This window comes from Anticarsia gemmatalis, chromosome 1 (genome assembly GCF_050436995.1).
Source record: "Anticarsia gemmatalis isolate Benzon Research Colony breed Stoneville strain chromosome 1, ilAntGemm2 primary, whole genome shotgun sequence".
Taxonomy (NCBI): Eukaryota; Metazoa; Arthropoda; class Insecta; order Lepidoptera; family Erebidae; genus Anticarsia; species Anticarsia gemmatalis.
The window spans coordinates 3,550,593-3,576,661 of record NC_134745.1 but is presented as its reverse complement, the minus strand read 5'-3'; the positions used below and the strand labels follow the sequence as shown (position 1 = coordinate 3,576,661).

The window sequence follows — 26,069 nt, the reverse complement described above, 5'->3', positions numbered from 1 at the left end:
GAAAGCAAATTAAACTTGATCAAATCAACTTATTAGCACTTATTACAAGCACAAATATTATAATTAGTTTTACGACATTCTACAAAAACGATACATACTAATTTAATACAATGGTTTATGCAATATTTCATTTTAGTAGATATTACACAACATCAGTATATCTAATAATAGCTGTTCCATGTATTAGTATCAAGAAAATCAATATACTATTAATGCAGAATGAATCGACTAGCGTCAACAGCTCTGAGGTCATGGTTGCAGTGACTCATCGCAAACAAACCTATTGATGAACACCCATTAACCTCGATGAAGACAAGAATATAGATTGAGTTCTAATAGCATTGATTGTTGGGAATATTTTTTACAGGAGAGGTACAAAATGAACTATATAAACCTTGTTATAAGCATTCAATAACAGAGCGATAGTAGTGATTAAAAAAGGTATGCAACCATCATCCGTAAAAAGATGGCAACATGCAATCAAAACAACTATGTAGAACTCCATCTATATTTATAAAGAAACAATAATGTTGGTAACAAAATAAAAGCTGGTCTGAATAAAAATGTAGCTGATTTTAATTTTAATTACTGCATTAATTACATGAATTATTTGCGCTAAAACATAAAAATGTGCCTTTTCTTCAAAAATAATCTCAAAAAGATAGCTGTCGTGACAGTTTCTTCGGAATCTGCATAAAAGAAAATAAACAAAAATGAATCACCCTCTATAAAGCTCTATCTAGACACTATAAAAAAATCCCACTAAGTTTGGTATGTATATGACTCGACACTTACATGGTGTTGTTTATTTCAGCTGGCGTACGTGATGGGGATCGACTATGAGAGCCGGGGCGCCATGCAGCCGCCGCAGGTCAATATATCTGAACGTGGCTTCGTACCGACCACGCTGCAGACGTTTAGGTAAATAAACAATACTTACTAATGAATGTTTAGTCTTAAAAGCACGTAGTACATTCAGAAATACAAGTGATATTTGATACTTGCAATAGCAACCATTGCAGCAATTCTTTTGAAGTATTGATGTTATTTCCCAGGACAACTTTAGTTCAGGTTTTAAATGTAACGGTTCACTAATTATTACGTAGTGTAAACGATGTCTTACGCACTCAACATTTTGCTTGTATTTAGGTTGTTGAATCAGTTTTTTACCGGTAGTTCCCACCAAATATAATTTCCACGAATACTTTTAATACTTACAGATATCTTCGTTTTAATTTATTAATTTCAATATAATACTATAGGTATGTGCTGTTGTACCGTTTTGAATTGTGATATCGACAATATAAATATTGTTGGTCTAAAAACTTCATTTTTCTTTCAACCAGGGTCCGCCTACCATGCACTGGAACCAGAAGTGCAGAGATCTTAGTCACGATGCAGCTCAATATATCGGCCCCGGACCGCGCTCACAAAGACGTACGATTGCTATTCAAGAGAAACAAGATTTGTTTGAAAGGTAAGACCACAATTTTCAAATGGTTTATAGCATTGAATTTTTCTCCTATGGAATTGACAAAGCGGAAACACGATCAGATTCGTAATTTTATACTATAGCGAAAATTATAGATTACGTACTGATACTACATGGTTACTGTTGACTACATGTTTGTGCTTGATTGTCCGACACAATTTATTCAAATACTTTTGTTTTACTTTCCCGACATAGGTGAAATGGAGTGCGTAGTTTTATTTTTTTCTTTAAGAGCTTTGCCTATTTATTTTCTAGGATACTTATATTTCTGTTCTGATTAATAAAGGCCTAGGTAAAATCATCTTATCTGTTCTTTACGGATCGTTAAAACCAATACATCACGCTAAAGTTTGTCTCAACGAATTGTAACTCTCTTTTTTATGACCATTAATGAAAATATAATGACTATCTAACAACAGCGAAAGAAACCTTCTCGTATAAATCTCAGTAGTTTTTTGACCGTGGGCCAAGTTTCATTGTTATATGTTCTTCCGTTCTACGTAAGTTACTGCGAGTTACTGTTCAAACTACTTACAATTCACGTGCCATTAGCTTTCGTACGAATTATGGTATTTGGCTTATTCTATATTCAGGTTATTTGGGTTCAGCTCTTGTATGAGTTTTGTTATTCATTCTGAAATTCAACCGCCACATACACGGTGTTACATGTTATGATATTATTATGACAAGAGGAAATATATATTTCAGTCAACAATCGGACTCTGCGGAATGAATAAGTTATGATTGTAAATGCAAGTTATTACAAATAACTTCATCGTACATGTGACAGAACTTTTCACAACTAGCAATTTATTCTGCCAAAGAATGATAAATGACTTTATCACACTAATTTCCTTCCCCTCACATAAAACAACCGCTCAAAATAAAGTCATCATTCTCACCCAAAACTACTCCCTTTAAATATTACATTCAAAATCCCGCCAAAACAATTGCGAACTCACAAACTGTCGTTTCCCCTCCGAACAAATCATTTTACGACTACAATTGCCACTAAAACCGGGCTACGATGGGCGATGTTCCTCAAACAGCAAGTACTATAATAATAACAGTATATTCAGTACACAATGAATTTGCAGACCTATAAATATGCGATGAAGTTGGTAACATAAAGTGCAAAGCAGTGCTACCGTGAAACTGCTATGTAGAATTACTTTTTTAATATGTTACATCGCATTCGTTTTTATAAAATGATTTTCGTTTATAACTGGGTTTATTACTTCTGTTGTAGCTTGTTTGCATTTTAAAGCCTTGTTTTGATATCGCAATTGTATTTAAAGATGGATCTGTTTGCATTGATGATTTTTCATCGCAGAAATCGATGACCATTCTATTATTTAAAACCTCACAAAATAAAAAAAACACATATATTTATCGTTCAAGCAGCACCCAAACTTCTTAATTAAATGGCTATAAATAATTTTATATTTGAGCACTACAATATTGGTGACTCTAAACACACATTTTTTAAACTTAGTATAACAGTGAACGATTCCTATCATACAACTTTGTAGTACACTTAAAACTACCATATTATAAGCTGTACTTAACGTACTAACGCAGGAAGGTTCATTCACAGAGACACAAAGGATATAATTACGTACTACGACAAGTCATCACACTGACAATGAAGGCTTTGAACAACATTATGAACACATATTGTATACTACCACTTACGTCGCGCACTACAATAAGACAAAGATTATTGCAATAGTGGTTTATTTTTAGTACGAATGAAGGTAATATAGTAACGTAAATCTTTTCTCGTAGTTTATTGAAAGGAAATTTTCACTGTCCGAGAACTTTTTATACATGAGCAGTATAATATTGATTTTTATGGGCTAAACATCTACTGAAGGTTTATTTTTGTGAATCATAATTTTTATCATAACTAATCTTAACTACTGACTCAGATAGCTTTCCGTATAGTATAATATTTGTTCTACAAATTCCTCATACATAAGCATACCTTCCTCAATCGTCATTCGCATCATATGACATTCCAAAACATAAAACAGAAATTGCATAATCTCGGATAACCAAGTCATAAACTTTACATATCTACTGAAAGTCGTCAAAGCACTCGATATCAGTACAAGGAAAAGTACAAAGTTACACACATCTAATCAAAAACAATAACATTGTATCGTATATCTTTATCGCTCAGAGTTTCGCCCCACAAATCACTTGGCGTACTCTTTATTAGCATGTAGAAGCAACAGGATATTCTGAGGGATGGAGACGTATCGAGAGGGTCCCGACGGCCCGGAGGCATAGGGCTGACAAAAACCTCTTAGAGATGTTTAAGACGTTGCTTTACCGGTCAATGTTCGCTTTAACAACTTACTGTTATGATTTAAAAAAATAGACGTATATTAAACGTAAAAAAGCCATAAATTCTAGTATAATTCTAGTATATGTGAATGCAGTCATCTTTTGAGCTATTAGTCACTTTTCAAAAGCTTTTTTTGTGCACTTGTTACTAGTTGTATTCGAGTTAATGATTATGATGTATGATTTGCTTTCCACCAATATTAACGCAAGTACAACTGCAGGATACAGTCAGATCATAACATCACCCAATGATTAATGTATTAATGGAAACATTCAAACCAGTGTTAGCAGTTATTTGTGAATTATGAATTAAAATACCATTAGAACAAGGCAAATGAACTGTTAAATCTAACATAATTACATTAGCTCATAACACATAGTCTAAATCTAGGCTAACTAATAAATTATTTAGTATTACGCATTTTGAAACATAAATACGCTGTTTGTATAAAATATTCGTAATTTATATTCACATAACTTTTAGTGAGCTAATTAACATAAAACATTTGCAAAACTCATTATACTGAATGAAAATTATATTACTATTTAGTTTTTGTACGCTCTGAATTAGAACGATGTATAACTTTATGTTATGTAGTAAAATTATTTGCTTGCCTTGTGTTAAAGCGCGCGTATTTTAAGTGCCCTTATAATATTTTTATAAATACATTTTTTTTGTATTGAAGGAATTCAGGTGCTCATTGTGTGATAATATAATTACAATGGTGGATTTGCGACTGATATTAAAAGACGAAAATAACATATTTTCAATACAAGTACGAAACAACCAGATTTTACAAGCAAATCCTATTTGCGAGCAATAAATATTTCCACCTTTTTACACAACTTTACCGCATCTTACGCTAAAAACAAAACAAAATACCAAGGGAATCCCTAGTAATCCTTGCATTAGAATAATCACGTGAAAATCTCGACACAGCCCTACGCACCCTCTTTTAATGTGTTTACAAGACAGTATCGATTGTCCTATTCTACATTTTATTTGACTTGGAAATTCTCTTGCTCCTTTTACACGCGTTAGCGTTTCTTTATGTTTATTTTTTAAGCAAAAGCCTTCGAGCCACATCAAAAGATTCATAATTTCTGCCGCGGTATTTGTAATGTTAATTTTTATCGCTGGGCGAGGGCTATTCAGGAGATTCATGTATGTATATTTTTTTTGTAATTATAATGACGTGACTCAATTAGAATATCAGGTTATTTTGCATTTATATAAGCGTTTTTGCTGTGGTTTAATTTTACGCAGGTGTTTAGAGAAAGGGAGTAGGCGTGAGCTTGTAATATAGCTAGACTAAGATCGTACGTACGCAAGTCAAAATTAAAATTATTCATTAACTTCAACGATACTATAGTATAAAAGTGAACAGCAAAGCAGTTTTCTTTTAAACACGTAAGTACAAAAATAGACTTTAAGCCTTCAAAGACTGTGGCGAGCAGTTTGTTGTATATTTCAACACAAATAAAACTCAATAGGTAAACCATAAAATCTATGAAGAATAAATGACGGAGCACAGAAAAAAGAGTTTCTTAAATGAGGCTTTAAATCTAACAAATTACTGAGCTTCTCAAGGTTAAATTCTTTCAAGACCTATCAATTTGTAGTCAATAGTCATCGTTCGACCTCACAAAACTTAGCGAAGTTCGTAATGGTAAAAGTCTTATTCCTCAGAGCCCTTGTGTCCTTAATCGGTTGAGTGGCTTCGGAAATTACCTGTAGCTAACTAAAAGTTTCTAACAATGTTTGTAAGGGTTTGCTTTGGTTACAACTTGTTATCTGTGGGAAGAATAAACCTTCAATGATCATTTCGAGTCGGTAAACAACAATAATCATAATTATAAATATGAACTTGAAATAAAACCTCTTTGGCTTCAAGAATCACAAATGAGTACACGATATATTAGGTTTTTTTCAGTGAGCTCGTGAGGTACCCAAATACCGAGCTTTTTTGTGTAGAGAAAAGATTTTATTATAAGTTCATACATACTATAATGCGAAAAGACTTTTTCCCCGACCTAATATGTATGACTACGGTTAAAATGTTTATGTAACTATTGCGCAATATTTTGTCACTGTCATTTCTAGGTCCATATTCTGTCTCTAAGGACCTAAAGTAGGTCACCTTTTAGATGAACAAGGTGACTAAAATCTGTCTGTTAAGATCAGAATTACTCAGATCTAGGCTAAGTAATATTAGATTTAAAGCAACTTTAATAAGTAAGAAAAAAGCACTTAACGAATCTAATATAATCTTCCCCACTAAAACATAGTTTTCTTCGCTAAGTATTATCATTTCGTATAAAATTAGGGAGGCGTTTCATAAACGAAGTACCTGGGCTCGTTATATTGCTATTATACGTCCCCTACTTTTATTCTGAAGTTTTTTACAACGTTCAATATTCAATTTACTGGGCATTCGTTGAGTTTGAGCGATGAGGCTTGTTTTAAGTGCAGTGCGCGTGAAAATCGCCCCAGGTAATTTATTTTTTATTGACTATCATTATTACTTGAATGTACCTTTTGTGAATAGTGATTCAAACTACGGTTTAGTTTAATGATCATGTTTGATAGCAGTTATTTCCTCAAAATGTTAATACTTATAATTCGTAACAAGCATTTCTATACTTTCCTATGAGTTAGGTATGAGGATATTTAATTTTTAGGTGTCACATTTCATATGTTTTTGTACAAAGGGTGATCAATAAATTATGCTTAGACCTTAAATGTATAGGTAACAAAAATTTAAGTTAAGAAAATCTCGTGCTTTATGTTTTGACTACTTTTTCTATGTTTGTCAATCAATAGATCCACCCATGAAGTATTCTTACTAAATTACGGTTACAGAAAACAAAACACTCCTTACAATTTGTTTTTACACAGGTCTATCAACGGTACAAGCTCACAACGAGACCGCGCGGCTAGCGGGCGACGCGTCACAAAACACAGGGGGAATCTTGTTCGCGGCGGGAGGCTGTGCGGCCGCCGCGTTAGCTTTGCTGACCGCCGCAGCTGCTGCCGGCACTTTGTACAAGCGAGGCAGTAAAGCGAGACATCATGACTCTATACAGTAAGTTGGGTTTTGTTTTTCATAAGTTAAGAGTTTCTTTATACTATGAACTAGGTGCAATGTATTACTATGTCTGAAACATACTTTCATTGAATGTTTAAACTTACTTTGCTATACGTCCGGCTTACGTTGCTCTTGGATAACTAAAACATTTAAATAAAGTTGATTGCTTTCTGATTGTTGTATCAAAAGCATAAGATTCAGCATCTTCCTGAGTATATTTTTGAAAATAATTATGCAATGTTACAAAATAACATATTAAGTTACATAAATACTTAGATCAATTGTACTTAAATTATTATTTCATTGCGTAATATTCATACTTTGCAAAAGAAAGTAATATTAAAATAACATCGATTACAGAATTTAAAGTTATTTACCTCAAGCCTTCAAAACTTATGTGATTGAATAACTTAACTATAATATATTTTTATCACAAATTGTTATTCTATACTTCATTCATCTAAGCCTTAGATAGCTATTAATAATGAAAGAAGACCGTTTGCCCATTCATCTTTATAGTGAGGTGACCTTTTAACGACATTTGAGGTGACTCATCCAGTTTATTTATAGAGAATCTCGACACAAATATAAATTTGTATGGCTACATCAATGAAGAAGATAAATTTATCTCTCACCACTGCTAAAAGTGTAAAAAGTAATTTGTGTTTCGACTTAAGTTGAATTAGTTTTGGATGTTATTCATAGCATAATGTTTATAGATTGTTAGCTATGTTTGTTGTTAAGTAAAAAAAACTTTTTCAGGTTTGAAGTTAAAAATAAAAGGCACTCTCGCAGACTCATTCAATGCTACTTGTTTTTACAGACGATTGAGTTTATGATTTTCTACGGGCTGTTAAAAAAATGATATACCCTCACTCAAACAATGAGCTCAAATTTCTTGGAAAAACTTTTCCGTATGTAAATTACCTTCGCTATACGCCTAATGAAGCCTTGTAAACTCATAAGTAATTGCTCTCGAACAAGAAATCTAATCACATTATAGAAGAAAAGGAATATTTTTAAAAGTTTTGAGACTCGGGGCTCTATGTTGGTGCCCGACCTGAATTCAATAGGAGCAAAGTCGTTTAACTAAAAAAACAAATATTACGTTTCACTAGAACTTTGGAATTGAGTTGTGTAATGTATGAAAATGTGGGTCTGACCTGTTTAACTAGGTGTGTAAATATTCATGTTATTAGTACTACTAGAATGGAGTCTCTCAAATCCTTTTTAGTATTATATTGTTTATTGTTTGAATCTAGAAATTAGATATATTAGCTGGTAGTCTTCGAATCTAATTGTTTTGTTTATTTTTTTTGTTTCTTTGGTCGCAAGTTGAGTTGACAGTAAATATAACGTTAGACATCAATTGTGAAGGAGCAGTCGTATTTAAGATACAGTGGTATCTACCTAATTTTTTTATTAAATGGTCGCCCATTATGAATTTGGAAAAGTCCTTGTCGCGTCAAAATAAATAACGAGATTTCATAAAAACGCAAATAAATATCGGACATCAAAATTAAATTCAATATTCTATTTTGTATGAACTGAATAAAAAACCATGCAAACTCGTAGCAGAGCTACGAACGTAGTGAACTGTTCAGAAATGTGCTACGGTCCAATGACGCGTAACTATGATGTAGCTACTCATTGGTTATAGCGTAGCGCTGATATATTTTATTTTACAGTATTTAATATAAAACAACACACGATGTGAATAAACTTTTAACTTTATTTTAATATTTTAAGCTGAAATAAAAAGCCTCTAAAAATCGTTACACGCTTAAACCGTAGCTACGCACGTTGTAGCCAACCGTAGCATTGAGCAATGACGCGTAGCACTGACCACGAAGCGTAGTTAAACTTTGTGTAGCACGCCGCTAGCGTACACATTGTACGTGAAATGCTCCCATTGGCTTCGGTTCCTGACAAGCTGAAATGTTTGTGTGAGAACTAATTTGCCTAGTAGCTACATTTACTAATAACAACTAGGATTAAGCAATTACCTGTACAATGTACAGTTTAACAAGTTTGCGACGTAACTAACTACGGCTTTATTCAGGGCTTTTTGTCTATTATTATTACAATGTGTTGCTATGTAAAATTAATATATCATATTCTGTCGAATACTAGATTAGCTAAATACTAGTCTTTTAACAATTAATTTTATGATTTTTTTTCAATTAAATATTTCTCAAAGCAAATATAGTTCCACTCTACCACATAAACACTGGTCAAATATCCATTACAACTCATATTTCTCAACTCCAACAAAAATTCATACAATATTTTCATTCGCATGTTTGTAATTTCCTCACGACGGAATCAATTTCCTCCCCCAATTTTCCCTTACGAGGTTAAGAAAGACCGAAATTTGCGTGCTACAATGGACAGGACGCACTACAAAGCATACAAAAGCGATACATTATGCATGGCATATAAACCGGCCGTAAATTAAGGCAGAACTAAATTCTTAGAAAATATTCTTGTATGGGGACCCGACCCTCTTCGTTGTGCCCTTCGGGGCTTTATAAATTTTTCAATAATGTACCAATTTCAACACAATATCAGGTTGAAGTTGACCTTAAACATGTTGTGTGGTCTAATTGCAACCAATTTGCGTGTATTCGATAGTGAAGTCCATTAACTACAACATTTTCAATAAATTATGTACCTACATTTATTGATTCCACTTTGAATTAAAAGTGAAGACAAAAGATTATTATGATTTTGTACCTTATTATAAATAATATTTGAATTTAAGTTAAAGTCTTCTCAACTAAGTTCCGCATTTAGTCTTAACTTATTTAATGTTAAGTTTAACTTCTAAAACAAAATAGCATTCCTGAATTCCAGTTGATCTGTACCTAACCTATTATTAAAACAAATAATGTTTTCTTATATTAGTACTAAATAACTCAATTTCTCATCCAAAAACAAAATCGTAACGTAACACCGTCCCTCTTTTAACTTACACCAACCCTCAAAAACATATAGGGGGCAGCGACCCGACGTGTGTGATGGATGATGCGGTACGCTTCTATGATAGACAAGCAAAATGTTTTTATAGTTACTCGATATCCACAAGACTTTATCATAGCTTTTTGGTGGCAGGATATGGGAAATTTATGTGTGAACGTTTATGGCGCGATATCAAGTGCAGATTGTGGGGTGTAGTTTATTATAGTTAGTATATTTTAGTATCGGTTCAATGCCATTGAGATTTATTGTGTACGTTAAGATGTGTGCTAGTTTTTGAATGGCAGTGTTGTGTAGAAAATATAGATTTTGGAAGCGGAAACATTTTTTGTACAAGAAAATGATGAGTGTTTCCGTATTTGTGAAGTTTGTAAGGATCGTACAAATTGGTGTTCTCTGGTCTTTGCCTACCCCAATGGAAAGATTCCGTGATATTACGTATGTGTTACGGTAAATAAAGATAATTTCCAACGCACATGCTAAATATAGTGGAGTGTAGAAAAGGATGTGCAAGACGACTAGGACTTCTAAAGTCAATTAAAGTAAGATAAGTAATTACCGATTGCTTATATTTACCGTAACATATACATATAAAATGATGTGTGTGAGTCATAGTTTTTCAAGATTTTTTACCAGTAAACGATTTTAAAATCGGCCTATCTCTTGTCTTTTAAATCATAAGTTATAGTTTATTGTAAATATATATTTAAGTGATTTATACTAAACCGTAGCCGGAAACTTTCGATTAGTTAGCTTCTAAATACAACAATTTTCTGAGCTTCAAAGTTCATCATAACACGAAATTCGTATCCGTGGAACAACAACGCTCTTCCTATGAAAACATGATCTTCTAACTAGTAGGATCAAATTCCTAGGTTGATTTTGTGAACTCGCCTGTATTCTACTCGATACCGAGAGCTAAAATAACGCAGTATCGGTTGTTATTTTGATTTAGAGCACAATTTTAGCGTCGATAGGCCGAGTCAAACTTAAAATATGAACCTGGATATAAGAACCTGGTTTTTATTTTATGGACGCTCATTGAAACTTCTAGCAGTTATTACGAGAACCTTATCAATCACTTTGACGATTAATTGATTGGTGTAGACTGTAAGTACCCTAAGACCTAACTTATATCAAGAAAAAAAAAATTCTGAATGAGATGTCACTTTTTTTCGAATTTGAATTTATATTTGTCTAACAATTACTGTACTACATTTCACTTGATCAGTATTGTTACTCATTAAGACTACATACTTTTCAAAACTTCTACATATACAACAGCGTACTCAAGTGGTAGAATTAGTAACGTGAATTCATAGCAATCCAATTGTGTTCACACAATTTCCTAATTCTAGTAACAGCATTTCGTTCTAAATCGGTTGTTCAAATAATCGCCTCACAGGAATTCCTTGAATCGTATTGTTGCGCACACAAATCAGTTAAACGATATAAATCTGGAATATATTGTAGGCAGTACGTATTCCCTAAAGCAATTATTGAATGTTACGTGAGCTTTTAGGCTAGAATCAATAAAACTCAGTATCAGGTTTGAGTAAATATGCCAACTAGTATTTTATTATAGGCACGCGATCTTTGACTAACATTTTGTGTAACATAGCCACTTGGTGATATTAGTACCTAACTGCCATACATTTATACTCCTTTTGAATTGCAAATACAGACAGGCTATCATTGTCACCAAAGGGCCTTAGCCTTATTGGTCATACATAGCTATTAGCTAAATATATTGGTAAACACAATAGTTTCGCTAATTACGTATTTATATTCCTTCTATGAAAATGATGTTTTTTATCATCATCTATTTATTAAGTATTAACATAAATTATAGAACACTCACTAATAGTTCCTGTGCCTTACGAAGCAGCGAATATAAGCACCAGTTTATCGTTTTATAATTTCAATACTAATCCAATACTTTGTTCCCAGCACATCATACACTACAGCGGCGTACGGCAGTCATCAGAACGTGTTATTAAGACTCGATACACTTGGACGACCGCCAAGCTCCACAGGATCTTACGCTACGATTGCTAGCTTGCACAAATTCCCATTCGGTAAGTACACTACTTCGTGTTTTATTGATGTTATACTCTTGTATTTCCTTTTTCATTGCGGCAACTTTTGTGATTGATGATTTCGAATAACATTCTTTTTATAATATAAGAAATTATTTGACATATAATGTCAAATAGCTATATAATGATCGTGAACTAAACACACTATTCAAGTAAAGTTCTTGCAAATTATTTTTAAAGATTGCCACTCTTAAAACTTAATCAACCATGTTGTCTTGTAGTGGTCGTCTATTGAATAGTCTGTTGATCATTCATTTGTTGTACCTAGTATTCGGTATTTTACTACATCTTTAGTAGTAGTAGTAGTAGTTTAGAAAGGTTTTGGTAACCATAATAGACCATGAAGAAGTAGATACTTTCATGTATTATTGTGTCGGGTTTGTATTTACCGATATGATTAGTCAGATTAGCGTTGGATGTTGTTACAAACGAGGTCTTTTATTAACCTAACGAAGTATTTGTAGTGTCCCAAATAACAATTTGACATACAAGTATCCCTAATTAACTTCTTTTGAAAGAAATGTTTCTCAGAAAATGGTTTTAGTCTCCTCATAAAGATATACGATAGACGTAATTTTCTCATTTATTTATTTTCCAAGAAATGTGTAATAATATTACCAAATTATTTTTCTTAACAAATAAATTAGTCAAGTGTGATTTTATAAGTATTTTTACAATAGAAATTCTTGGAATAATAATATTATTACATTCGTATTTGCTAGGAAATGCTAATATTGTATTAAACTTCCGAAGTTAATATTATTTCTGCCGTCCTGACTGAATTGCTTCCTAGAAAATCTTTTCACAGAAACAGAATATTACCTGCTTTAGTTTTATTTGACATGATCTGTTCTTTGAATATTATCCTTATTTGAAGTACTCTATCGCTTGAAATATATTTATTATTTATTTGGAATATAATATTTGTTTGCGCCTGTCTCATATGCGCAATGACCGCTTGGTCAGAAGAAGTAATAAACCGTAAACCTATGTAATAGACTTTTAGTTGTAATTATTATTGTACCGACTTTCTCTGTGGCGCAGTCGTACTAACGATACATTAGTATCCGACTACTGATCATGAGCTCGTGGATTGGATTCTTTGGTCGGGGAAATGTTTTATTGGTATTTTTCTAGTCAAATTTACGAATATCTCAATAGTAGCCTAGAATTAAGTAACGTTGTCAGTAAATTACAAGTATCGCCTCCAAATTAGTGGTATTGTTAACTTATACATATTATTATTCCATAGCATAGGCGTGATATTATATTACTCACGACAAAACATACATTCATCTTCAAATTATTCTTCCTAAATGTTGTAAGTCATTAAATAAACTTATAATCCTTTATCTTTGTGCACAGGCAGCAGACGATCACCGTCGCCATACGCAACAACACATATAGGCGAGCACGTCTACGCTAAACCGGAGTCAAGAGTCTCGTATTACGCCGCCTCTAATCTCACACACGTTTCACAGGTAAGCCTATTATTATAACGATATATTAATCACGTTACATATAATTAAGGAGAATCAAATTATGAGGATTGTGAAATGAATTTAGGGAATAAATGGATAAGAAAGACTATGTTTTGTCAATTTTAATCACGTTTAAAACTATATGTAAGCATACAGGACAAAATACATTTCAGTCGCGTTTTGATTTATAGTAATTTGTGAAGAAGTCGCTCTAGTATTTAAACGTTAAAACACCGTATTATTTTATACGCAATATTTTGTGAGGTTGTAAATATAATCGTACATTATGGTATAATAAATAAAATTCTGCGGTGGTTCTTTAAAATATAAGTGTTTGTGATTTTGATTTAAATGTCGTCACTAAATTAAGGCCGTCATAATCTCTTATAAGGTACCTGAGCGTATTTCTCTGAAATTCTCTGTTTACATGAAGATAAATAACGATTGGGTGGCGCAACAAAGACAAAACATACATAGTTTAAAACAATGCTTATTGTCTCTCTACATTATGTACTAATTTAATAATAATGTTTCAACCAGCCACAGCTTCACTTCAAACAATGTATTAAAAATACAATAGCATTGTTCAAACAATGTTTTCATAACACAGGTATCTGATCCAATACGGTCAGCGCCTCAGCGGTCTTTATGATCCTACTACTTTTAGATGCGAAAGTTTTTTAATATGTATGAATGTTTTTTAAAGCAGTATTAATTGGTGATCTAAATAGAGTCTTATAAAAATTATTACTCAAATATTTTGTAACATAAAACTCGATTTTCTAGAGTCGGAACTGTCGAGTATCGAGAGTTTCTATTTAAAGTATATGTTTTAAAATATTCCTATCACACCAGCACGAAGCCAACCGGATAGCTATCGACTATATAGTCTATAACCAGCCGGTTGGCGATAGTCGATAGCGGTAGAAAATCGCACAACTGAATTTACCATAAGTAAATCAGCAGTAGACGCTTTCCTTCGAAAATAATTTTACACCGACGAAGTTCCGACAGAAGCCAGTACTCAACAAATCTCTACATTTCATTGCACAGCTTAGTAAAGTTAGCTTTCCCCAATGAATATGTCATAGGCTTTATAATGAAGTAAACATAATTATATAGTAGGTAAGTACGTTTACCTAATTCTGGGCGTAAGTCAAGGATCTCACGTTACCTACTCAAATCTTACACACGTTTCACGCGCCGTGTTAATTATGATAATGTTGTAATAATTTGTGTCTATTTATGTGTTGATAGTATCTTGTTGCTTTGTTGACGATCAGAATTTGTACTTATTAAGGATTATTTAGATTATAATTCTTGAGTTAAAAATAGCATCTAATTATTTAGGCACGAGGGAGGATTCGCAGTCCACGTAGAAAAGTATAAAAATCATCGATAAGTCTAGAACGCATTTTATCGAATTATATTTCTGTTATGTATAAGATTATGAGAACTCAAATGTCTTGGTCCCTATAAATCGTAAGTTCAGAAAATGATGAATGCTTCCACGCCAAATAAATGCTTATAATTATGGTGGTTAAAATGGACCCATTGGACTGTTCAATCATATTGTCAAGTTCCCTTACTAACATAATGTTAGTAACCTATAATACAAGTATTTTTCGACTATCAAACACTCATAACAGGCATCAATTTATAATAGTCAAATCAAAATTTGTTACAAATTCAGTCGATAGTCAAACATAAGCTTTTTAGCAAACTTTCATCGAAATTCAACCAATCCGATCATCGAGTTTCATTAGTTCGTTATTCGCTAATGAATTTTCAAAATCAATTTTACTAAATTCTCTAAAACGAAAACTCTTGCTAACAATTTGATGGAATCGAATATTATGAAATATGGAAATCAATTTATTTGAACAAATAAACGAGTATTTTTGATAGGCTCTATTGACATAAGCAATTAAAGTTTTCACGTTGATTGTCTGTCGTCATATATTACTATTATTTTAGAGCAAAGCTAGTGAGTGGTATTGTTATATTATTATCACGGGGGAACTTTATACTACGAAAAATTTTTCGCATCGCATACTTTAAACAAGTCGGTATTATTGCACATCTTTACATTACTTAGTACTACAGATTTTTAATACAAGTCGTAAATAAAAAGTGTATAGAGTTGTAACTTTCGAGCAACTTACTCTTTATCAATATAAGTTATAGTAATACCATCTAGTTGAGAGCAAAACGGCTTTTAGTGGCTCGCTTTCACGCCTAGCCAGCCAAGAACGCCACTTAAGATTTTCTTCTCACACTAAATTGCTTCAGACTAAAGGCACTAAGTTCAAGGGTTTATCACTTTGTGAATTCTTTAGGCTTCCGTATTATGTAATAATTTATTATTGGGACGTTTTTCTTCTTTTAATATACATTTATGTAATTGTATATTTATCTCTGATAGACTTTACAAGTCGTCACTAAATAAAACTGCCGTTACAATTATTTCTCAGAAGCGCGATTCTTTTATCGACTATCGACAAATTTTGTACCAAGAGCGGATGCCTTAGGAACAAATTTTGAATTACATTTTAAATGTCAATAGCGATAACGGAATAAGCGGAACTCTATAGGACCGACTGTAAAAAATCTAACTTCAGTAGCGTCTGGTGAAAGTATACTTGGCTAGTAAAATTATAAACAAGTTTCCTTAAAACTCAAAAAAATATCTAACTTTTTCTGTAAATACGGGGGTCGTTGCTCATACAGTCTGATTAGCTCAGTTCATTCCATGACTGTTATCTTTAATTATTTGTGCACACGAAGCAGTTAGTTAAACACATTTGCACGGATTACGTGTGTATTAACAATTAACTAATTAATGCGGATTAATTAATTAATTATATTAAATCAGTTACGTGAGGTAATTATCACTAAACTGTTGACAGCCACACAATTTATAGTTAGACTGATATAATTAGTATTTTGTATGTATGGGTTATGGTATCAAATATCATTGATGCAGGGCTTTGTGAAATTTCATACTTGTGGTTATTTTTTATGATTTGCTATACGCGCAGAGCAGTTCAAAAACTAACTTTGCGATACCTAATATTTGATTGTTGAAATATTGTCTTTATGGGCATAAAATAACTGACGAAAAGGCGTAGCAGCAAGAAGGTAAAAACAATCGATCTCTAAGAAAATATATTATTAATTATTTCAATCACACAAATACACACGAGTAAATTCAAATTATTGTCCAAAAATGCACTAACGTCATAATTTACGTACACTTTTACATTCACTAAGAGATTACAAAAACGGTACCTGACATACGTTCCGTGGCGTTTCTAAAGCTCACCTCGCAAGTCAGAGCTTTGTTCAACGGTACGACTTGAATCGTTCGCAGAACCTACTCGCATTGCACTTTGTTAAGAGATCCCGGCTTCTATTGAAGTCTGTAAAGTCGAGTTTTACTCTGAAACTTCGGTTTAATTGTAGAATGTTAATTAAATTTTGAGATGCACGTCTTCGGAGAATGCTGTAAATGAAATAATTAGACAAAGTCTAGCTTGGTGCAATGGGAAACATGAACCTTACAAGTGATTATTTATAACATTGCATTGTAACTTGCATTATAACTTAGTAATCATATCTTTTTGTATATGTATAAGACAGGGAGTTATGTGATCACACTCACTTTATAAATCGCTGGACAAACTACTGTGTGGTCGTAGTAAAAAAGAGATGTCTAAAAACTTATTTCAATTTCACGATGTTGCGTACAAGTCTTCAATGTCCACCCATAATTTAAAATAGACAACATAAGAACGGGCGTTGTATCCTTCAACACAATTTTATACAGAAAACTTCGAATATGTTTTCATTTTTATATTCACAAAACGTCAGATATTATTATCCAACATATTTGTATTCGAGTTGTAAAAGTACTTCAATGAGTTATAGTATACGTTAGGTGTGATCTAATAAAGACATTAGGCTTGCGGTTTATGTAGCTACAAATTCCGTGGATAATAAATTAGTTTTGTGTTGGAATAAATTTTAGTTTACTGCCGGTCCGGATGAGGTGGCATCGTGATCCGAATAAAGGCACAAGCGTAAGCGATTTATATTTTTTTTAAGTACGTATAAGAAATCGAATAAGCTCGAAAAGTAATAAATCTTTTATTTATTATTATTCGAGCTTATTCGATTCTTTTCGATTATTCGAATTTTTGGATTACGTAAGGGTTACTTAAAATGCTATGACATTACAAGATAAAATATTTAAAATGCTATGATCAGAAGGAACACTCTTTCCAAGGAGTGGTTTCCAAAAATGATTCACAACTTCATACGCAGAAAGCATTATAAGATAAAAATACTATAAATGAAAATAAAAAAGGCTTCAAATAGAATCACGAAACAAAACTACATGATTCACTAAATTAATGAGCTGCCATCTATACCACTGTTAATTTTGGTAGAGAAAACTCTCTGATACCGTTCGTTTGGGCCACACACTTAAATTCAGGCACTTCCACAGATAAATTAACCCACATTACGAGGTTACACTTGATCTTTGGCTGAACAATCCCGCAAACACTTAATGGTACAATACGTCTACGTGCGGCTCGAGGTAACCCTGCCCAGGATTAATTGTATTATACCCTTGTATGTATGTGAAAGTCTTAAGACATACGTATTTATTAAATTCTAGGTGAAGAGATAATTTATTGACGTACATTCGCTGTACCTAAAAGTCATAACATTTTTTTTTACTAATATTCGCAAGTCCAGTCATTTGCAAATTAGATAAAATTTTTGAAGCTCGTGCGAAGTCGCCACATACTGTAGCGCGATACTGTACAGTAGGTACCACCGAGTATCGAGATTAGGCATTTAAAATGTACTTGCGCCGTCCACTAGAGCCGCTAATCAGATTTTCATACTAATTTTTTCGACAGCAAGCCGATTTTCGACAGTCGATAGTGGTAGATAATCGCGCTACTTTATGTTAAAAGTAAAGTTAAGGAACTGCTATCTTATCTTATTTAAAAGGCTACAAGTATTTTAATTGGTTCGTACTTTAAGATTTACGCATGAGAATATGTGAGTCTGTCACAAATTCTTACCTTATAATTTGTAGAAATTTTAACGTGCTGAGAAAGTATGCCTTAGAATTTACAACATTTTAAACATCTAAAATTCCACCGCTATTTTCACCCTATGAAAATATCTTCTTACAAAGCACAGTTCATGACATATTCTAACACGTCTTGTGCATTCACAAGGGCGAGGGAATTGTGCATAAAACGAGCCCTTTACCTCATTAAGAATCCAATTTAAGGCGCGTTACTCGCCTCCCCTGCAGGTAATACAAACGTAATGCAATTAGCGCTCTTCTTACCAAGTATTGAACAAGCAAACATTGATGCTGGATAAGACATAGGAAAATATTTGTATAAGAAGATGAGTCACAAATAAATATTTGTCGTTTTATATGTAGGATATTTTTACCTGTAGTATTTCCAATACGTGTTATAGTACAATCAATCGATTAGATAACAAATTGTGTATGAGAATTGTGCGGTACCTATAAAAAACTATGAAAGAAATGACACCGTGTGTAATTTGATTCACTTAACTAAATATTATATTCATTGCCGAGGATGATTGGATCATTCCAATACTTCAAATCTTTTGAACATTACATCATATATGTTCATCATAATAGTTACAAAAGTAAACAATCCTAGTAATATTGTTGTATTATATTTTATTTACTATCGTCGAATAACCCGACAGATCTTAGCGTGGATGTGGCATTTGGGTTGGTTATAAATGAGTGCTTGTCACGCGAACTGAAGTAGGATGAAGTGTGAGGTGTACCCTATTTATGAGGGCTGACATTTTTGTCTTAACCAAATGTTTGTGTAACGTATATTAAACGGTTTATTTATGTTATGTAAATGTGGAAAGGTGGAACGTGTTGTGGATATTACTCGTTTCACGGTAACAGCAAAAACAATGTCAACTTCACGGTATTTTGTTCTTATTTCGTAGGTATTAAAAATTACCGTAATATGCGTTTTTGTTTTTGCTTTGAGTGACTGCCATTTCTTTTATACATGTAATTTTATTGGATCTTGACAGACATGTTGGTAGACTAGGACTAGGTGTAGACTTTTGGAACAATTACATGTGTGGGTAAAGACCAAGTAACCTAGCAATTTATATTGATAATCAAATATGCAGCAAGGTTAATAAAAGCTTGAAACAGAGGTCCAAATTGAAAGCTATTTACAAATCAAGATTTTACCCCATCTTAATAAAAGTACGCTCTAATTAACTAGAATTAACACTTGGCTCATCCAGTTCAATATTTGGACTTTCATTATTGGTCTTGGCAAGGAACCGAGTTTTTAATTTGCAATCCCCTTTGTCCGTGAATTTATCGCACCGTTGAAAGTCTTTGGGAGGAAATATGAATTAGTGTCCTCAGTGAGGAGGGCTCGCTAATGAACGGAGGTGTAAATAAGAAGTTTCTTATTAAACGAGACGGCTCTTGATACAAAGAGAAATTCTATTTGAAATCTGAGCGCTCTGTAGTGTATTTTATGAGAAATTGAAACTTGGGAAAACAATTTATTAGATTTGCAGTGACGGGTCGAAGCTTTGCGAAAACGATCGTACTGTTATATATATTTATTTAGAGCTTATATAAGTAGGTACTATGATTTTCGGTAGCTTTATTTATATTCAAACATTTTGACATGAATGCATATTATATATCTAAATTAAACTAGTATATATGTTAAGAACATAGGAGAACTCTCACTCGTTAGATTACAATATTCACAACTTAGTTAAATACATTTTTATTAAAATCGAATTCAAATACCGATGTTCGTAAAAGTTCTGGATGCCGCTAGAAAGTTACTTTCTTGAACTTTCAAGTTTCTCTATGCATTTTTCTTTTGAATCAGTTCAGTAGTTTTACTCTAAAAACTTCCTTTAGATGAAACTTCTACTATCGATATTCAAAAGAACAAAGTTTTGAAATATGTCTTATATTTCTAGTTACTAGAAAACCCTGGTCTTTGTAATGATTTTAGATGATTTCGCATAATTCTGTATACTTAATATTTTTGATTCATTATCAACTGGAAAAACGACAACAAATTATCAAACCTTCCAAGTAATACTTCAATAACCATCTCGCAATAACGATGTCACAAAATCGTTTCACTCCGGCACCCAGAGCCTAGCGCAAAAGCGAGACTATCTCACAAACTCGATTAAGGATATCGCTGGACGTCGCCCGGCTCAATGCAATTATGTGTCGCACACCTGCGACTAACTAAAGACCAGTGCCACAGACTTGCACGTCGCCACTTACTGGGGGCCACTTTTTACAAGCCATTTCGAGACTGCTGCCTTTTGAACGGGAATATTGCAATTGGGAATAAAAAACGAAATGGAAATGGGTAGCTGTGTGCTGATTTTTTGTTAGATTTTTATTAAATTTTCAATTTGCAGTTCTAGAGAGATTACGAATTTGTTATAAAGGCATCAATTGTGCCGTATTTGTAGCTAATGCTAAATGTAGATAACTAATACATTTTTCGTTGATAAATTGTTAATCTAGGTATGGAGAAATAAAATATGATTTCGGTAAAGCTAAGAAATTCGTGACTGTCTTTGATATTTCAGGTAGTAGAATCGGAAAAACTTGAATATTGAAATCTCGTCTTGTTACTTATTCAAAGCTCAGTTTCAACGAATTCAAAGTGCACGAGTTGGCTAGATACTCGTGAAACTATTCCCCTCTAGTTTCTGTGTTACTCGTACTATCTGTGACACTTTTCACTCGCCAGTTAGCGAGTGCTGACTTTTGAAGCTGAATATTGCAATCGGGAACACGGAGATAACGTATTTGAAAAGTAACAGGTTTTTGACGTGGAGCGAACGTCCAGTTATCTTATTATGTTTTTGTTTGCAATGCGAGTTTTTGCTAGTCAATTTCTACGGGACTAAAATTGAAATAGTTACGCAGATACCTCGGAAAAACAGTACTACCAAAAGCTTTTATAACGAATTTATGCAAGGTTTGTAGTATTGTACTCAATGGCGGTCTTTAGTCCTTGTCTACTCTAAAATAAAGAAACTTGCGTGATATTATGTATGTATGTTTATGCAACCGATGCAGCCTTGCGATTTACTTTTTGTTACTTTTACTAAATATCACCTTCTTTTCAGCAAACGATAACAAAAGATCGTATCACGGACCCGGCGGAACAGCTACGTTTGCTCACGACTCCACGCTCTAACATCCGCTTGGAAATATTAGTACACGAGGGCACTTTTGGCCGAGTTTATAAAGGAGTGTTCAAGAAAGGTGACACCTATGAAGAGGTGGTGGTTAAGACTGTTACAGGTAAGTTACAAGATGGACATTTATTTTTTTATAGGTGTTATAATTACGAATATTTTTGAATATATAATGTCATGGATAAACCGCCTTAGGAACTAATTAAGATGACAGTGCAATAGCTGATAGGACGACATGCAAATGCATGTCGTCCTATCAGCTATTGCACTGTAATAAAAAACTGTAATAAAATTATTACGCTCATTTTCCCGTAAAATAATCAATTTTAAAAATGTGAGCCGAGCGGCGTATCAATGTCAGCTATTAGCATATTATTGGACTAAACTATTAGCTTTAAAATTCTGTAAAACTAGCGATTTTAAGCTAGTGTGTTACTGCCGATGCGAGAAGAAGGTGGCATATTCAGCTTTTTTCCACAGCAATATTAATATTTCACAGACAGGCACGCGTAGGTGTATAGTTATTTAGTTTCTTTTATATATTATTTGTCATATTTTACTCGTGAACGACAATCTTATTACACAGCAAAAGGGCTTCAGTCAATCATAGTTTTAATAATATGCTACGTATGTCACACAATAAATGATTGAATTGTTCACGATTGAAATTATGAATGTTCACTAGCGTCGGATCTATGTTTATTGTCTTAAGATGGCTGCCTCTGTGAAGCATTCTGAAGTGTATGCTAGTGATAACATGAAATCCTGGGTTAGATTCCCTAGTCGTAAAAACTGCTGTTAGTCGTTTTCTAGTTTATATCAGATTATTTCCAATAGTAGTTCCGGAGTTTGGTAAGCGTGCCAGGTACATGAACATAGTCTCGCTTCCTGTCATATAGGACTAACATCATTAATGGCAAAAACTCTCTCTGCACTTTGGAGTATTGTAAAATTATCAAATAATGCACTGCACAGGGTTAGCATAATTTTTATAGAGGAAATAATAATAATACAATATCAAAACGTGCAGAACAACTTAATCCACTTCAGACATTCACACATAACAGTTCTCGAATTCACGATTTGACATTTCAAAGTTCTCTCGTCTGACTTTAAGATTACCTTTGGGATTGTTCCATATTTCGCAACTTTCGTTAGTTTGAGGAAAGTTTACTTTGAAAGTCGCATTTAACAATGTTACTATGGGTGTTTCAAACTAGCCGTCTTATGATCACAGTGTAGTGTCAAGTTCAAGAATCAATTGAACTGACAAGGAATGATATCATCAGTGGGCAATTAATAGTGGGCATGTCTATTAGGTTTAATCACTTTTGGTCTAAATAATAAATAATATATGTAGATATAAATTCATATTTATAACACAGCATACTTTGCTACTTAGTATGGTTATATAAAAATATGTTAAATTATTGTTTCATATAAATGTTTGAATAATAATTGACACAAGGTAAAAAATACTTCTTGGAACTGCTAAGTTACAGTTGCTAGCTCCTTATACCTTAACTTCTTTATTTCCTTATGTTACACGTGTGTTCAATTATTACAAAATAATATAAAGTATTATTTTTAGAAGTATTATTTTTATTATATATTCCTTTACAATAAATTTACATATATTATCTTTCCTTGATCGAAAAGCTATTAGTATTAAAATCAGCAGACCAGGAAACTTGCATTTTAAATTGGATGCCGATTTTATGGAGCATTTGCGTGTATGAGTTTATTTTTATGCTAACCGGATTGTTCCTGATACCGTCTCGGTAGATAAGCCACGATTATATTAGCGGGAAGCATCTAACCTAACCTACTTATAAACTTGGATACACTATGATCTGAGCGGGGAAGATAAAATGAGCTAATTATTTGGAAATCTCTGCAATTTGTGAAAGTCATTCGGTTGGCTTGTCTTGGTTTGTTACGGCAGTTTCTTTGAGAAATGGATACATCTAGTGTAGTAGTATAATTAATACGTATAAAATTAAATATTTATCAAGTCACTGTACAATCTACTAGTAGTATGATATCTTGATCTCATTGTAACTTATTGTACTTGTACTATAATAAAGGTTTTATTTTTCATTTTCAATTATTGTTTATAAATTCTTCTAAGGTAATGAAGAATTTTATCTATTTGAAATTTTATTCAAGAGTTACGTTTTGTTTTAGATGCGGCATCAGCTATGCAAGCAGCGTTACTAGTAGCTGAAGGCCTTCGTCTTTTTAGTTTAGTTCATGCTAATGTATTGGCGCCTATGGCCGCGTGTGCAGAGGAAGCTCGGAAACCTCTTCTAGTGTATTGCTGTCCTTCTCATTCTTCTAATCTTAAAAGGTATGAGAACGTTTAACGGTACATAACGTTTTCATCTTATCTCTAGTGCAGAATTTACTCGTTAAAACGATGTGGCTTCTTTGTTCAGGTTCCTTACGTCATGCCGGTTAGGGCATCAAGCGGCGCCCGCAACCAGAGAATTAGTAGATTTAGGAGCTCAAGTTGCCTGTGGACTGGCCTATTTACATGTTCAGCGAATAGTTCATGCTGACGTTGCCGCCAGAAATTGTGTGTAAGTAGCCTAAAGAGACCTATATTATAACCACTTTCCAGACTTTCTGCTCCCAAATTTTGTCTAAATATGTAGACTTTGCGAGGGTGACATTCCAAGTACTTAATAAGAGTAATTTACCGGCAACATCCAACACCCTCTAAGCAAAACTTCGTATCTACTAAGCCCTAATTTCACAGATACGAAGTTTAACTTTACCGAAGTGCCGAACAAAGTGAGTTAATAATGTTTTAAGAAAATCTGAATTATCACAGCTTGGAAGTAGGTCAGAGAAAATATTAGACAACAAAGTAAGTTAAATACATTTGTAGGGTGGACGAGAAATTAAGGCTGAAGGTGACAGACAATGGTTTGTCAAGGGATCTGTTTCCTGATGACTACCATTGTTTGGGAGACAATGAGAATCGGCCGGTCAAATGGATGGCTCCGGAGACCTTACTACAGAATCAGTATACGACTGCATCTGACGTGGTAAGTTCTACTGCATTTATTTCAAAAGTTATTTTAGGATGAGAAGATAAAACAACGATATCGCAGCGAGCGCTTTCCGAGAAAGTGACAAGTATTTGAAACTTGATATCATTTCAAGAACGTCAATGTTGCTAGAACATTTTTCTACATTTAGAAAGTATCTTCGCTTGCATTTCTCAAACCAGATTTTCATTTTTAAAACTCGTTATTGATTAAATTATTTTTGTGTAGTGGTCATTAGGAATAACTCTTTGGGAGTTAGCGACTCTTGGGGCATCGCCGTTGGCGGAGCTGGATGCCGCTGATGTTGGAGCATTCTTAAGTGGAGGGTACAGACCATCTCAACCGCACAATTGTCCTGATGAACTGTGAGTAAAAATAATTGTGATGAAATGTCAAAAAAAAAAATTTGAGCTTAGTGAGTTTTTCTAAGGAAATATTTTTCTTTGAACAAGTTAAGTTTCTTAACTTGAACACAACTTCCAGTAGTAAAAACTAAACAGAACGTAGGCCCGGTTCAAAAGATACTCGCTTGACTGTTCGACCAAGATATAGTAAAATTGTTTAAGTTGTTACCCATTAAAAAACATGGAGTTACGTCGCCTCTGCAGCAAAATAACAATATACTCTAAGTGATCAAAATCAATTTATTTTACAAACAGCAAAATACATTTCTGCTTATTGGCGCATCTTTTATTCAAATTGAAGGAACGAACAATGCAAAAGAAAGTCACAGCAGTGTAAATGTTTGCACCGATTTAAAAGTTCAATCAGATTTAAAAGCGCCGCTGAAAAGTGTCAACTTTGAAAGTCTCGAAGCGAAAATGCAATTTACTAAAAAGACTTTTCATTGCCCAAGATCGCTTTTGGTATTGACAACGTCTTAACATTCAATTTTCGCTGAGGAGAAAAGAAAAATAATTTAAATAAACAATGGCGTTTGATAAATTGTATTGCGGTTCTGTTCCACTTTCGTATATTTGTTGAACACTTTAATTTTAAGTGGCTAAAAATATATTTCGAATCAGACGTAAGTATTTTAAGGTATTTTATTATGAACATTTCGATCACCTATAAAAATAGAATGATTTAATACGGATATGAACTTGATTATGTTACAAAAATATTAACGCCATAAAATATATTGGTGTGTTTGTTTTTAATCTTAAGATCGGATGATGCTGTTTTAAAAATATTGATAACATGTTTTACATTTTCCACCATCA

The 26,069-nt window shown here is 33.2% G+C and overlaps 1 protein-coding gene across 2 annotated transcripts in view; it reads left to right on the top strand.

Annotated features, from left to right (window-relative positions):
* Positions 1-26,069, top strand: part of Drl-2 (tyrosine-protein kinase derailed 2) — a 59,012-nt gene that overhangs the window by 28,789 nt on the left and 4,154 nt on the right. For both annotated transcript variants that reach the window (XM_076113020.1, XM_076113029.1), the window contains exons 4-13: positions 815-921; positions 1,347-1,477; positions 6,744-6,930; positions 11,863-11,990; positions 13,377-13,492; positions 21,719-21,896; positions 23,978-24,140; positions 24,229-24,372; positions 24,684-24,843; positions 25,075-25,211. In XM_076113020.1, the coding sequence (XP_075969135.1) occupies positions 815-921; positions 1,347-1,477; positions 6,744-6,930; positions 11,863-11,990; positions 13,377-13,492; positions 21,719-21,896; positions 23,978-24,140; positions 24,229-24,372; positions 24,684-24,843; positions 25,075-25,211 (1,451 nt within the window). The remainder of the gene's footprint in view (positions 1-814; positions 922-1,346; positions 1,478-6,743; positions 6,931-11,862; positions 11,991-13,376; positions 13,493-21,718; positions 21,897-23,977; positions 24,141-24,228; positions 24,373-24,683; positions 24,844-25,074; positions 25,212-26,069) is intronic.